At 36.9% G+C, this 16,475-nt stretch overlaps 1 protein-coding gene across 1 annotated transcript in view; it reads left to right on the top strand.

Annotated features, from left to right (window-relative positions):
* The window catches only part of CNTN5 (contactin 5), a 603,295-nt gene that overhangs the window by 542,346 nt on the left and 44,474 nt on the right, over positions 1–16,475 (top strand). Inside the window, exon 17 of the mRNA XM_031066019.1 lies at positions 10,427–10,547. Within this exon, the coding sequence (XP_030921879.1) occupies positions 10,427–10,547 (121 nt within the window). The remainder of the gene's footprint in view (positions 1–10,426; positions 10,548–16,475) is intronic.

Below are 16,475 nucleotides of genomic sequence, written 5' to 3'. Positions count from 1 at the left end.
GGGAAAGAAAACATCCCAAATGATGTGTTTATGTAACTTCACAATGTATTTGGTGGAAGAACAATAATGCCAAGGGTTATATAAAACCAGAATCCTCCAGCATTGGTAAAGCCTTATTTTGTCTAGCAAAATACTTGATAATATTTTAGGTTCTAGGAGGGATAATCTGTGTAATAGAAAAAATTTTGCATAGAAGTCTGAATTTCCAAAATTTTCTTGAAGCAACACAGTATGCAACGAACTCATAAAGTATAGATTTGCTTGTTTTTATTAGGATAACTTTGATTTTCTGTCCCTTGTGCCAAATGTAGAAGTCCTAGTCAAAATTCTATTCAAAATGTTTTCTCCTAAAATCTCTACTGGCCATAATTTTCTCTTAGACATATACCTTTTTCATCTAAAAATATCTGATTTTTTCTGTATATTTTCATCCAACTGTCATAATTCCAACTCTGTGCTTGAAGGCTGATACTGTTTTTATAGCAACCAAACAAAATGATTTACTGTAGTTATCCACAGACTGGTAAGCATCAGCATTGCTCCTAATGTCCCTCACCTTGACTTTTCAGACTCAGGAAAGTGGTTTGGTCTGAATACGTTCTTGGTCTTTGATCTTGGCTGAAACTGCCATCAGGGGAAGCAAGAAGTACAACTTGTCATGTTATATTTTACAATGGTTATTTGTTCACATGGAAGTGAATGGAAATCTACTGTTTTACTTCAAAAAGGACAGTGGATACAGATTGGACAATGCATTTTATTCCTGCCTAGTACTGGAGACTCCCATTTGATAACCTAGAATTTTGAACAATGCATAAATTTACATCTTTCTTTGTACTTTCAAGTCGCTCCCTAATTTCTTGTAGTACTTTTATCATATTCAAGATATTAGGATTAAAATTTCCTAAGCATTTCTAAATAGGAAGAGCTAAATTCTATGCTACATGAAATCAATTAAAACAGCAGGCTGTTAATAATAATGTCTTTCCTCTTTATTGGATATAAACCCAAACAAGGTTAATTAAACAGGGATTTTACAGAACACCCCAACTGCCCCCCCCAGATGAGGAAAACAGCAATAGTTGTCAGAAGCCTTGCAGAAGACAACAAGCTCTTTGTGCAGTGAATTTCTGCTCTGGGTAAAGCTTCCATATCAGCATCATTGCTACCAATTTGTTTCACTGTCTGTTGCAATCCTGTCCTGCTGATGGAAGAGGCTGAACAAAGCCATTACTGTCAACTCTAATCTCTAGATTTTTCAGCCCTGTGCTCATTACCAGGTTATGCTCACTTATCATGTTACAGCAGTTGCCTATTTGAGCAATCAGGAGCAGTTTAAACCAAAAAAAAAAAATTAAATCTTGTTTCTTGGTAATAAATAGCTATTGTAAATTAGGTAGTGTACTAAATAAAATAAGGATTTCTAGACTTTGAGTTCTATGACTAGTAACTACAAACCAAAATCCAAGCAAAGACCACAGTGTAATACTGCATTTTACCATGTGTTTCTTCCAGGATATAAACATTTCTAGTGAACAGATTGAATTTATTTGATGCTGTGCTAGAAAGAGACACTCCAAACTTTTCCTAGAATCAAAAAAGTGTGTAAATTGTTACATGCAAGTGCTTGTGGCTTTGACTGTTAATAGAGAGTAAAGAACAGAGATGATAAGCAGCATCTGACCTTGTTTAGCCTGGGGAAAAGGAAGCTGAGGAGGATCTTACTGCCCTCTTCAGCTACTTCAAAGGAGGGTCTAGTGAGGTGGGGACCAGTTCTCCTGTCCCAGGTAACAAGTGACAGGCTGAGAGGATGTGACCAGGTTGCACCAGAGGAGATTTAGATTAGAGGTTAGAAAATATTTCTTCACTGCAATTGGTCATGCACTGGAACAGGCTGCCCGAGGAAGTGGTGATATCACTAATCTTGGAAATGTTCAAAAGGAGTGTGGATGTGGCACTTGGGAATATGGTTTAAGGGTGAACACAGCAGTGCTGAGTTAGTGGTGGAACTTGATGATTTTAGAAGTCTTTTCCAACCTTAACAATTCTCTGAACTCTTCTATTTAATTTTATTTTAGACAGGGGAGATAACCAATAATTTTGGAAAATGTGAGCCTCTTAACAGACTTAATTCCTGACCAATTTCTATTAAAAAATGATTGTAATAAGTAATGAAATACAGTCAGATAATTTTTACTGATTTGTTCCATTGTGGTATTTTGTACCTTTCCTTGTTTACAAGAAGCATTCTAAAGCAAAAAACCTTGGGATAAATAAAAGACATTTCATGACAGTCCATTCCTCCCTCTGTTTACTTGGAGCTGATGGATCATTTAACTGCTTGGCACAGTGTTAATCTGGGCTATAACAGCAGAGTCGATTGTTTGAACAACTGATCAATATCAGCTCCTAAAGAAGCCTCCATTTAAAGCTCTGCTGGCTATTTTACACTTGCAGCCTTTCTCCCCAGCTGCTGTGACAGTGCTTTCCAAAGCCTTCCTGGCAGTACTTCTCCATTTCAGTTCTTACACTCCCAATCTTTTGGTTTTATTCTTGAGCCCTTGCACCTGCAAACCTCAATTGTGTTGTTACAGAAAAGTCTCATGGGAAGAAGCTTTCACTGTCCTGAAGCTCACCTCTACTTCTTGCTCCCTTTCTTTTTCTCTTGTTTGGTAAACCAAGACACAGCATGCAGCACAGTAGATAATGTTTACATAAATACTCCATAAATGTTATCCAACAATATACATACTAAGAATCTTAACAATCAATCATTGTGTAACAACTGCTCTTAATAAACATATTCCAATGAATACTTACAAATAGGAAGTGTAAGTAGGTTCCAAAGAAAATTATATAACACTAGGGGGAAAGAAAAAAACAGCAAAACATAATCATCATTTTCATTGTCACCTACTGCACTGGAGGGAGCCTCAGAGGTCTTTTCTTCCTTTTTTCTCGTGGTAATAAAATTGCAAATAGAGAACATGAATTTAGCATCAGAAGCGTAGTGGCCATCTCTGTCCTGAAGCTTCCCATTTCATATCCTATCTCTTTTCTCATTCCTTCCTATTCTCACTGCTTTTTCCATGTTTTTGTTAATCCCTTGATTTCACAAAACTACCCCAGTACATGACAGACCCCTGACAGCTAATATTCTTTTAACTTCATCTCTTTTTCTACCTTTATTCAATAAAATTTATCAAACTCATTTGCGGCAATTCAAGACACACTTGAAATGCATTTGAAGCATTTCAAGTTTATTCAAGTTCTCCCTCTCTACTCTCAGCACTCCATCACTTTCTGGCATCCACTCAAGCCACCAGTACTCACCAAAACAATTCTTTTCATAATTCTTGCCATGTCTATGCAAACTGTTCATAAATACTGCCACTCAAAGAGTCTACATTCCCCCCACATGATTCTTAAGGGTTCACAAACCTAAAGACATCCTTTTAACTTCTTATAGACAGGGGAAATGCAAGTTATGTTTTATCAGGTATGTCTGAGTCAATCTGCATCAGCCTGGATACTGATATATTACCATTATTATCCTGCCTCATACCACTGATCACAACAAAACTGATAACAATGATTTCATCTTCTTTGTTCCAAATGTGCCTATATGATTAGAAAGCAGAGCTCAGAATATAATTTCCCATTACCAATATATCAACTAAGAAATCTGCTGCTTCTCAGATTAAGTGTTTGCAATTTTGAATCATCACAAGCAGTAGACAGATGTAGTTGATATGTTCAACCTGAGAATTTGCATGAAATGATACTTAAATTTTCCTAAACAGAATATGGACATATTTTGGCTTGAAGACAACAATCCATCCTAATGTACATATAAATTTTCACCATTATTTAAAAGAACTTGATTGTACTGCTGGTCCTCACTTACTGTTGATGGTACAAATATAACACTGCCATAACGTTATTCTGTAAAATCATTTGTTTGCTTCAGATAAACTCACCAAAAGAACCTCCATTGCCATTCAAATATAGCAAAAATAACCTGTGAAATAATTTTTCAATTAAATCTAACTTAATTTCATTACTAAAGACTATTTTTCTAAATTAAGTAATATATGAGTCAGGAATTCACCTAATCTGTATGTTATATGTAAAAGCACCCATATATTTTAAATGATCATTTACATTGAAGAAGCTATCATTAACAATCCAGGTCATTCTTGCTTAGGATCAAATCTCAGTCCTTTTTACTTGACACAGCATTGTTTTATTGCTCTCAATTTCAAGAGAATAGAATCTTTTTAGGCTTTTAGTACCTCACAAGCACTCTCTTCTGTATAAAAACCACTTTGTAGGAAAGCATCCTCACCTCTCACTGTCAAGAGATCTAGATGACAGGCAGCAAACCTTGATAAACCCCTGTAGTCATAGTAAAAAAAGTGGCCCAAACTCCACTTTGGCTTTCATCATAAAAGTTTTCATGCAATGGCAGTCAGTGTTTGTCCATTCTTTTCTTCCCTTTGATTTAAGCTTTTGTTGAATCATGATCATTTGTAATATTCTCATTACCCATTTTAGACACATTCTTCCCAGGCAAAGAGACAGTTTTCACCACATGTTGTCCAGGCTGAGTTCACAGCCTGAAGCCTCTGCACAGTGCTAAGCACTCCTTAAGCCCTTGCAGTGTAGAAGTTGAGAGCTGTGGGTCAGCACGTCATCTCTACCGACTACCCAGTACTATGAACTTTGGCTTTTTGTCCCTCTTTTCAAGATAAATCAGAGCTACATTCAAAGAACAGCAGTTGGAGTGCAGACGGGAAGTATGACAATGAATGTGGAAAATGAGCAACATTAGAAGAAGACTAAAGACTAAGAAAGCTGGGTTTGATACAATGACAAAATAATGATATTTCATATAGATTTTCCACATATGATTCTGTATTTTAAGCGTATGTCATAAATGATGTAATAATCAACCCAAGTGTAATTCTTTCATGAAAGACATAGGGGGAAGGGAACAAAAGACTTACTAGATGTTAAGAAAGTGCACTAGGGTATAACTGTGAGCTCCATTTCAAATGCAGACAGATTAGAAATTGTGCAAAGTCTTCAAAAATTGATTAGAAATTAGAATTTGCAAAGTCTTCAGAAGAAAACGTCAGATATACTGAATGGACCACCTTGGTTTAGAGATAAAAACTCAGCAAATGAATGGACAGATTAAGAGAGAGGTTTCCTAGCAACTGGCTCAGGACAATGAACTCACTCTCACAGGAAGAATAAGTTTAATTCTCTTCATTTGAGGGAAGGAACATATGTAAAAGTTGTTTATTGCAAAGCCACTCACAAATGTTAATATCTGGTTATTAAAATGAGAGAGCCGTCTTTGCCCAAATTAAGGTGCAAACGAGACCATATGTCAAAGTCATTAGTATCGATTTTTAATTAACCGTAAGTGTGAGAGAGAAAGGGGGAGAGAGAGAAAGAAATAGGAAAAGAGAGTGGGAGCAAGGAAAGAAAGAGAATGACAGAGAGACAGGGAATATGTAATCACTGCATGGATTCTGTTGGTTCTCTTTTTCTGGTCTTCTCAGTGGTGAGTGTCCCAGTCTAGTCAAAGTGATTGTCACTGTCTTGAGCCATGAGGGGTGGGAGAAACACAAAATCCACTGGGTTTATATTTACTCAGGTTTGGGTGAGCATGCCAAAGTACCTCCCCTGGGGCAGGGAATTTTACACTCCATGATGTAATACTTTGAATCATGGGACACTTCATCAGTCTGATGGTTTATGACACATTCTAAGAATATGACATCACAGCTGCCTCTTATATCAGTAAAACTGAGCCAATTATGGCCCACCAGAAGGGATGAATTCCTTCAGGTTGTGTGTGGATGTTCTGCCACTTCTCTGGAAGGGAATTTCCACAGCTAGCCACTACTGTAAGGACTCTTCTCTTATCCAACACGCAGCTGTAGCCTCTAGTGACGGCGTGCACACCTTCTGCACCTGGGAAGTTAAGTGATTGATTGGGTAATTAACTAGTATCAGTCCAGGCTCCCACAACAATCTCTTAAGACTTATGAGATGGAAAGAGAAAAAAAATCCACAGGCAAATTCCTCTCTGTGAGTATTTGAGATCGCTGAAGTATTAATTCCCCAACAGAAAATTCTCTGAAAATTGTCTTTTTTTTTTTTGTTTGCTTGTTTGGGGTTTTTTTGTTGCTGCAAACCCCCCAAATATTTGGACAATGAGTGCAAAAGACAAATGCAATGATGCAGCATTGAGTGAAGAATGCATGTTATATGTTCCTCGGAGCCTTTTTGAATTTGAGGAAGTATTTCCACATCCAAAACAAATGCGATTGCATCAATGGCACCAATTTTTGAAAAATAAATAGCTTCAAGCAATATGTACAACTAATGTACAGCTAACTAGATACAATGCAGACATAACTATGACCTCAGACAACATACCACACTGGAGCAGACAGAGCCATAGCTTGACATGTCATTCAGCATTGGAGCTGCCCAGATCCAAATGAATGGGATGGTTGGGAGCATAAAATGAATGGTACAATAACTTGCAGTCCTGGAGAGAAACATTAGTCATGACAGATAGGATTCTGAGCTCTATTATTATTTATTTGCTGCTTAATGAAGATCAGCAGTGTACAGCAGGTCTGTAGCTGATGCTGACCTTGAAGGTTACTCTTAGCTTTCCTGAAAATCAGTAAAAGTTGGTTGTTGAACCTATCAGTTTTGGTTTGTTTTCTTTTAAGTTTTAGCTTCAGTAAAATACAATCTACATTTCACACAGTAGAAGTTTATACTGAGATTGAGGAACTGATACTTGGTTAAATGGATAATACACGATGCAACACCAAGGAATATGGATTTTTCTGATAAAATGCTACTTTGAAATAATGCACTTCTCTCGGGGCCGGCTGCTTGTTCTCTGCCCCCGAGGTGAGTTGGGTGGTCCAGGGAGCGACCCCAGGCTCTGAAGAATGAGACTGGACTCTTTGCTGTTCGGTCTTCAGGTTGTTTATTAAGTCTTATCTACAAAATTTTCTTCCTGGCAGACCCCCAAGGCTGCTCCGTCTCTTATACCACAAATTACGTATATCATATTTACCTTTACCTTCTAATACCTATCACCCATGTTGGACAGTGCACCCCTTCCCCAAACCAATCCCTGAGTGCCAACATCACAGCAGAAGATGGAGAACAAGAAGAAGAAGGAAGAAGGATGAGACACGCCCTGTTCCCTCCATCTTGTCCCCATTACCTTTATACAAAAATTTTTAAAACTTATATTTTCACCCTGTGTACACCTTATAAAAACACCCTTTAAACCTGTGACACCTTCCAGCCCTCATACCAAACTGGCAATTCATTTGCAGGATCGAAATCCAGCCACCAAGTGTTCTGGGCATCATGCCAAGATCTCCGAGCCCCCTGACGGGGTTTCGGCTCTCGACGTGGTCTCGGGGGACTCCTCACATCCGGAGTGATGTGCAGAGTTCCCACACACTTCTTGCAAACTATTCCCTGTCAAGAAAAAGCATAAAATCAGTAAAATAAAAGGCAGCTTTTAAAAACATACACTTAATAGCATCAAAATTTAGACCTAGACAAAGAAATTTAAATGCCACTATCTTTGACTGAATAAAATTGAGACCACAAAGTTGCTGATACGCCAGGCTGTCCTAAATAATGTTAGCCCAGGTGAGAGAGATCTTCCTGCATCGTTTGCATTCATATCACCCAGTTTTTATCTTCCCCCAAGGGGAAGTGAATGTCTCTGCTTTGCGGAAGCATGACATCTTTTCCCACTGACAGAAGGCTAAAAGCACAAGAAAGTTTCTGACCTTAGATACTTTTCTTAATGGAGTCTCTGCTGCATCCCCACTTAGTAGGTGTTTTTTTTAAAACTGGATTGTAATTGTTCAAGTTTAAGTAGCAACTACAGTGACAAGGTGCAGAATTTTTCTTGAGACATATAAAGTCAGCACATAAGATTAACCTCCTCCAGACCTTTTTGTGGTCAGGAGCCTCTCATTACAGGATAAACTAATCAACAAACAATTTGGCTTCCAAGACTTGGGAGAGTCTGTAAAATTTATGAAAACCATTTTATACATGCCACAGAATAGCACGAATGCAGTATTTTTTTAGAGTTCCTGGTCAAACATATCTCCTACTTATCTAAATGGAAGCTAAAATGTATGGTTTTCTTGATTATGATCAAGAATCCAGTGTCTGAGCATATACTTATCTGTATTAAACACAGTCAGTGTTTAATCCACTCACAGATCCTCAGGAATGCTGGCTGGGCATCCTGTTATGTTGTAATAAAAGTGTTTCATAGAGATCTATTGCACTGCACTGCTCTCCACTTACAGCAATGATTCTTTCAATTGATGCTTGTCTGCCCAGTTACACAGGTGTGCAGATGAAATACATATATTTTTCCTGATAAAAATATTAGGATTTACGCATTCATGAACCCTCTGGAAGTTAGAGGGACAGCCATGGTTTTTAACAGCTCTTGAACAATGAAACCAGACAGTTGCTATCCATTATGCTATTCCTCACACTTAACACTAAAACACACATTAGATGTAAATTACCCTCAAGAGAGGACAAATGTGGACTGATTCTGGTCTTATCCTTTATGTAACTAAAGCTTTGTACCAAAATCACTAGTGATCTTGAGCAACCCGTTTCAATAGCTAGTAAATGCTACTGTTATGCAACTTAAAAAAAATTATATTCTGAATTTGACTCCTGATAGGAGCGTGTGCTCTTCTTCTGCATTTCGAGCTGTAGAGTATTGAGATATCCATTTCCCCTGCTGTGATTTCTCATATGCCAGAGCAAGAATATAAGAATTGCATTATGGCCTGACTGGTCTATCTTCCCCTCAGCAACATCATTACCTAGGCCACTTCAGAAGGCAAAACTTTCCCATGGTAATCATGCTCTTAGATCTACAGGGTTATTAAGCTATAGATCATGCCCACATTCACTTTGGCCTCAGAGGCAGCCTTAATGTCTCCACCTGCCTTTTCCTTCTTTGCATTTGAATATCCTTTGGTAAAGACGAGATATTGATGCTATACGAGATAATACAACAAGTTAGTTCAAAAAATGCAAATGAAGAAAAGATTGACTGAAGAAGTGTGCCAAGATGTGCTGCAAAGGAATTCTTCTGCCTAAAAAGAAAAAAACTAAATTATAGAAGATTGGATCTTGAAATGAATCCTATTTCATCTTGTCATTAATGACCTTGGCATAAAAGAAAGAAGTATGCAAATGACGATTGTATGGTACAAATTGGACATCTTACCAATGCAGCAGATGATGAAAATAACAGATGGGAACAGACAAGAAATTCAATCCCATGAAGAACAAGGTCATGCATGTATGAATGACTGGTTATAAAGAGGGAGCTCATAACTTGCTAATGAATAAGGATAAAGATCTGAGTGTGTCTACATGAGCATAGAATAAGCCAAGAAACAAGCAAATATGGATCTAGGTGAATTCGGTGACAGATTTCCAACACAACTAGAGAAGTATCAATACTTATACCTCTAGAAAGATTTTATTTTGAATGCAGGGTGCAATTCTATTCACTCATGATCAAAATTACTCAAATTAGAACCACTGAATGGGATAGAAACATATAGTTCAAGGAAAGACTGTCAGTGTTTGCTTGGTTAGCAAAGTAGGCCAAATCTGAGAAAGGAAATACCTATACTCAATTAATGTTTCCTAAAGTGAACTTTGGGGAATTGTAATGACTGTTGGCTAAAATCCTAAAAAAAAGAAAGTTGAACTGGCTCTCTCTTTATATTCGCTATATATTTTTTTGCACTTTTCTGCATTAAATACATACATATTTCATCAGGAAGGATGAGAATCATATAATCTTTTCTCATTCATATTAAGCATTAACTTCCTCTCTATTAATAAAAAAAAATCAATCAATATTATCTTCCAAGAAATCTTAATTTTAGCACAGTAGCAAGATATATTCCAAATGTCACTGCATTACAGTAAAGAGGGAGAGGAAGAAAGTTCTTAATTTCTAAGAGGACTTTTTTTAATACTATGGGTAGCATTCGAAATATTTTTGTTCATCTCCTTAATGAATTTCTTTGTGCTAGTTGGAATAATTCACTTTGAACATGCAAATATGCGCAATATGCTTTAAGCAAACTCAAAGTTATTAAAAACCTGAAATGCTCTTCTTTAATCCCTACTAATAATTGTATAAATGCACTGTTCTGATAATCCTCACAAGAGGGTATTAAGACACATACATTTTGCAAGATGAAAACTGCATTCAAGAGTTGACTGTACAAAAAACACCCTTGTGAACTACCTTGAACGCAGATTTACTGAGTTTTAAACTGGCACTTCATCCCTGTTTCAGCAAGCGTCCTCTGCAGATTTAATGATCAGGAACATCCTTCTGATGCACGCTGGCAGATATGGTTGCAGGGTCCAGACCGCAGCGGACACCGTGTCGGATGAGACAGAGCTGCTTGTTAGGGGTGAGTATGCTTGTGGTTCTCCCCTGAAAACACAATCACCACACACAGCTCTACCAGGGACTTTTAAATAAGTGAGCTTCAGGGATGTCTCTGCCATGCAGTAGTCCTCAGATTTCATGTTATTTAAGACATTTGTGATTAACCTGCTGTCTTTGAAAGGAGTTTCCACATGAGCTGACCTGCAGACACTGCAGAGAGAAACAAAAGACAGCGGGTTAATAGACAGGTTTAAGAGAGGTAGGAGCACAAAAGGTATACCAGATTAGCTAAAATGCAGACAATTAGCTTTCACAGACCTGTGTAAGGTAGGTATAATGAGTTTTTGCTATTCTGTTTGATGCTTTGCATTTCATCTCATGGTCAAGCCATTCTTTCAGCTTTAGCAGTTTAGGAACATTCATTCATTTCCTAAGAAGGGTGCCTATGCAGACTTTTGTAAAATTATAGACATGAACAATGAAACAGAAGTCCCTTAATATGACAAGAATTTGGTGTTTTCACACATGGAATTGTTACCACCAATTGTTTACTGCATTTTTATGCCCCAGTCCTATAATCTGTTGAATTGTTTCACCTTTCATTGAACCTTCCTGATTATGCACAGGAACTCAGAGTCCTTTACCTGAAGGATCCCAGACCATACTGAGGATGCCAACTCCATTAAGCAATTAAGCAGAGTGCTTCTGCATTCTGCACTAGGGGTGTGCTGAGGAGATCTGAGGATCTGCAGTTCACTTACTGACATAACTGGTGGATCCTGCAATACCAAGAGAGATGGATCCCAGCTAGGTAGCACAGCTGGGTAGCCTTACTGTGGATGATACATTTTTAAATAAATCAAGGTAGATATTTTATTAACATTTGAAAAACTTCAGATTAAAAAGAATCAAATTTATTTGGGTATTATAATTCAAAAATATTTATTTTACCACATTCCACAATATCTTTAAACATGATGTGTTCCTATCCACCACTTTTAGAGTAAATATATGTTTTAAATGATAAAAAATGTTTCTGGCTGACTGCAGGGCTCTTCATCTTTTCATGAAAGTAATAGTTAAATATTTCCATAAAGACATTTTGAGGACTGTCAGATTTCTACGAGCTATGGCACTTTTGGAATGGTTGTATTCAGCTGACTTGCCATGTAATACCATTTTAACTGCCTTATGAAATCTGATTCATCCTTCTGGGTTATGCAAGCTCTTTTGTGCCCCCTTTGTCTGTCTAAAACAGGAGCAGGAGGCTCTATGGATAGACAAGGCAATCTCAACTTTAAATTGAACTTTTGTGACAAAAAAGGCTTAGTTATTATCTAGGATAGACTGATTACAAAATTATTTTTAAATAATCCTGGTTATATAAATTTGTTTATTGAATTTCCTGTAGAAATTAAATTCTTCTCTGAGGAAGAGGTCTGAGAATAAATTTTAAGAAAGGCATTGTAAGAAGTATCAGGATTTGTTTATATGAGTCTCATTACCATGTCACCATGCTGTTGAAGTAAAAGATATAACTGCTTTGTAGTGGAATTTGAATTCAAATATACTTTGCCTACAATTTTCTCCTTTTCTTGTTTCTAAAATTGGATCGTTTTAAGATAGAGCAAGAAATTTTGTTTTGTATTGCAGAAAATGTTTAAAGCATCTTCAGCGTAGAATTGTGAATGACTAGTCCTTACAGACATCACCAGTGCAAAAATCAAGAATATTTATAAGAATCTAATCTATCTCTCCTTATACTTTTACAGGAACTTCATTTTCATTTCAGTATCTCTAATTTATTTTTCTCCCCTATCTCAGCCTGTAGAGTGCGCTTAGTGGTGTGCAATTTGACAGCGATGATCCCAAATTGTAGCACCTTTCAAGCTTCTTTATGTTTAGCTTCTGGTGATACTGGACATTGTTTAGGAGAAGATACCAAGAGAAACAGATGTTTCAGTAAATATTTCAGTTAACTCTGAAGAATTCCACCTGACAAAGGAAGTCATCCTCTATGAAGAAAACTCATGCAGTAAAATTTGTTATCCAAAGCCATATTATTCTTTATTTCCAGTATAGTTTATAGTCAAAATAATTTCATTTTATGCATATTGCAAAACATCCTTTTCTTTTAAATGTTACAGCCCAAAGCAAAACTGAGATAGCAGAAGCTTTGTTATGAACCCTTATATGTGTTGGTATAAGCAAACCTACAGCACACCCTTGCTCTGACCTTTCTTTCTCTTCTTTTGTCTCTGCAGAAAATACCAGTGATAATACTGATGATATCATACCAGCATATAACTCCATTTCAATCATTACTTTTATTGTAGGGTTCATATGGTATTTTAATAAATCATTGTAATTTTTTCTTGAAAAATTGTCCTTCTTACAATGTTTCTACATGAAATAAATTGGACATAGAGAATAAATTAAATTAAAATAATCTCATTCCCCCTCCTTTAGATATTCATGAATATCAGAATCACTGCCACTAGCAAATTGATTAAATTTAAACTGAAGTATGCATTCAACTGGTTCTCTATTTTTAAGTCAAAGGACTTTTTGTCAGCACTTAATTACAAGTGACTTGGAACAGTATTATACCTCACTGCAGCCTCCTCAGATGGAGGAAGCAGAAACAAACTTTGCAGGCTTCTGTTGCTCAAAATTATCCTGATCTTTAACAGACAGACATTCACCACTGTATTTTCAAGGAAGTGCAATGTCTCAGTATCATTTATTGTGTGGAAAACATAGAGTATCCTTAAATAATATTTATTTATTTTGAAACCATTTTTACTACTTGGTCTACTGAAAGTTCCCTTGGTTATATGCCAGGGAATGTCACTCTTTTGCCCTTGCTCTTCTTTGCTTTGCATTATACAATGAAAGCTATATTTCAAAAATATCACCAATGAAAGACAATGCAAAGAACAGAGAATGTACAGTACCAAGTAAATCTCAATTTCTTTGAGTTGAATTACTCATAAGAAGGTAATTAATGGTGCAAGAAGATTCCTGAATTTACTGCATATATATGTGTGTGTATGAGGGTGTGTGTGTATGTGTGTCTCTGAAAAACAAAGGAAATAAAAACAGCAGCAAAGTTCTATTCTGAAACTTTCCATAATGTTTTCTATAATTTCTCTTCTGCATCTTTCTATATACATTTTTTAAACTCAAAATTTAAATTTTCAAATTCACTACCTCACAGGTCTTGAATATTGGTAATTTGCAGTGAAAAACACATCTAATATTTTTCAATAATGATTGTGACCTAGTGAATCGCTTTCAAGAACATTTCAAACATTCTATGTCATGTTTGGACAAAATCAGGATTCAAATACTATCAGCACTAATTACTCAAAAAAACCGTCCAAATACTTATCTAAGTTCTCTAAAATGTGATTAAACTATGTATATTGACGTAAGAAAAACTTTTTAGTGGTCCCTAGCATTTTTTTTTCTAATGCTGCCAGTAATGTGCATTTCATTAGGAATAGATGCTCTGCCGGTGACTGGACCTGTCAGGCAGTACCTCAGCTTTCCAAATTAAATGTCTTGCATTTTATTCTTGGACTGGGTTGTGAGTGAGAAGTATTTTGGTAGTCTCATGCTGGTCAACAGTGACCTTTAAGAGTGGGCTGTCCTGACATATCTGACATCATCTCTTTATATTCAGGTAAGCTACTATCTAAGCTGCAAAAGTATTAACTCTCCAAAATACAGCAGTACGAAATTCTCTGCAATTTGTCATCACAGGGTTTTTTATTATCATTATGTTCCTAAAAAAACCCTCGTGATCTTTCATTCATCTGAGATCCACCATCCCCTCTAGATACACACATTGATTCTGTAGAGGTCCCCAGAGAGTCCTTTACTCTCTGAATACAGGGAGGATGAGAGAAGATTCAGATCAAAGGCCAGAACTGATTAAAGGCAGAAGAGGCAATATCAATCATTTTCAAGTTAGTTCTGCAACTGCCGTGCTCATCTATGAAGCAGGATAACTCTTTTTATCTGTCTCAGACCACAACTCAAAATTACAGTTTCTCCTTAAAAGCATACTGTACCTGCAGGTGGCTGTTAGGTGGGATCAAGATATGTTCAAGCCTCTTTCTAATGCAGAGGATCCAAGAGCACAGAAATCAGGTGACAAATAAATGAGCACCTGGATGTGTAGGGCACAATTTAGGGCACTTCCAGTAACCAAAATATTTTCTTCTTTCATTGAATTGATTCCTGGTGTAGAAATGAATTTCCCTCAGGTGAACCTCTGTCAATGGCTTAAGCCAATACACTGAACTGTTTATTGGAAAAGGGAATAGCTAAATAGCTTTATAAAAGCTAAGCAGGTATGCCACCCTCTGAACCAGATTGCCCTCCGTTGGGGCAAAGATGGAGATAGTGGTAAATTTTCTGCAATATTTTCTGGAAGAGAGTCATCAGAGCCCATAACAGCAGATATATATGCTGATACATCTCAAGTGCATCTAGAAGAGAAAACAGCTTTTCACAGAAGCTGGTAACTTTTCTAGCACCAAGCCGGCAGAAATGTAGTACCTCAAGTGCAAACCCATGACAGAAATTATGTATGTCTGATGATCAAAGAAATAGTTTTAGTGGAGTGAATGACTACAACAAAAACCACCTTTAAGGACACCCAAGTCATTACCTGATTTCATTTCATTTATGTCTTCTGTTGTCTCCTCACCCAAGGAAATGTAGAATACCTGTTTGCCATGCAAACAAGAATGTTTACAGGAGAATACAGACACGCACTGCATGGACAACAAATGTTTTCCTCTGCACATGAAGACAAGAGCCATTTAAGAAGAAGGGATTTATGATTTTTGTGAATGCCAATCTTGTCCTTCACATCAGTCCAAGAATACTTGTCCCATGTTGTGTGCATTTTCTGGCTACCAGCCTTTACTTATCTACCCAGATCTTCAACTTGCAGTGAATATTAAGTAGCAGAGGAGCAGAACTGCAGAATGCTACAGCTTGGCTGATTTTCCGCCGAACACTGGCATACCACTAGTTGAGTTGTCTCTGTACTAATTTTTCGCAAAGAAGTGATTATCTAAGCAGAAGGCTCTAATACAGGATAAATATGCATGTCATGTTCTGACACTAATGATATCATCACAAACATGGGTACCAAGCACCCAAGTACCAGCCAAGAGACCTGCCTCTCACAGATGTCTCAGGTGATCTTGTAGCCGGCAATGTGTCATCTTTTCTTGAGACAATGCCTGCTTGGTGAATTAATTTGTGTTTTAAAGCACAACTTCCAAAGAGGGCTTATTACATTCCTATTTTCCATCATGTTCTTGAAATCTGAAGCTATCTGTGTTTTCATGTTCTCACTTCAGAGGATATCTAAATGATCCCATGCCTCAACTATATTTTGCTGTGAAGATGTTTAGAACAAGAAATACTTTTATCATAAAGAGTTTGACACCATGAAAGGGCTGACCCTTACTACCGTACATTGGTTCAATTATCTACAGTATTTTGTTTACAGTTTGTGTTTATTTAACCCGTTAGTACAAAATCTGTTATACAGTGACTGGGAGGTTTTGAAGAACACCAGCAGAAGTCAGAGATAAGAGCAAAGGGATACTTCTTACATTTACTTTACCAAAAAGTATCTCTTTTCTCTTAAAACACACAATTTCTAATTAATTCATTTGAAGCACTACTTTGCCATAGGCTGCAAGAAAAAAAAGGTTGAGTAGAAAAATGTCCTTCCAAAGCCATTTACTGTATATTTCTTTTTCTTTCTTCTGCAAGCTTGAAGGGCTGGCTGGAGAAAAAACATCTGTAGTTCAGCAAAGAAAAATAGTGGTAGTTGGGAACACCACACAAGAGTCTTACTTGCTTTCACAGAAGTCATCATGAGGCTTCCAATTATCAATTACAGGTACACTTTTACATA

Source organism: Geospiza fortis, unplaced genomic scaffold (assembly GCF_000277835.1).
Source record: "Geospiza fortis unplaced genomic scaffold, GeoFor_1.0 scaffold16, whole genome shotgun sequence".
Taxonomy (NCBI): domain Eukaryota; kingdom Metazoa; phylum Chordata; class Aves; order Passeriformes; family Thraupidae; genus Geospiza; species Geospiza fortis.
Note: the sequence above shows the minus strand (reverse complement) of the source record. Positions and strands in the feature narration are given on the sequence as shown.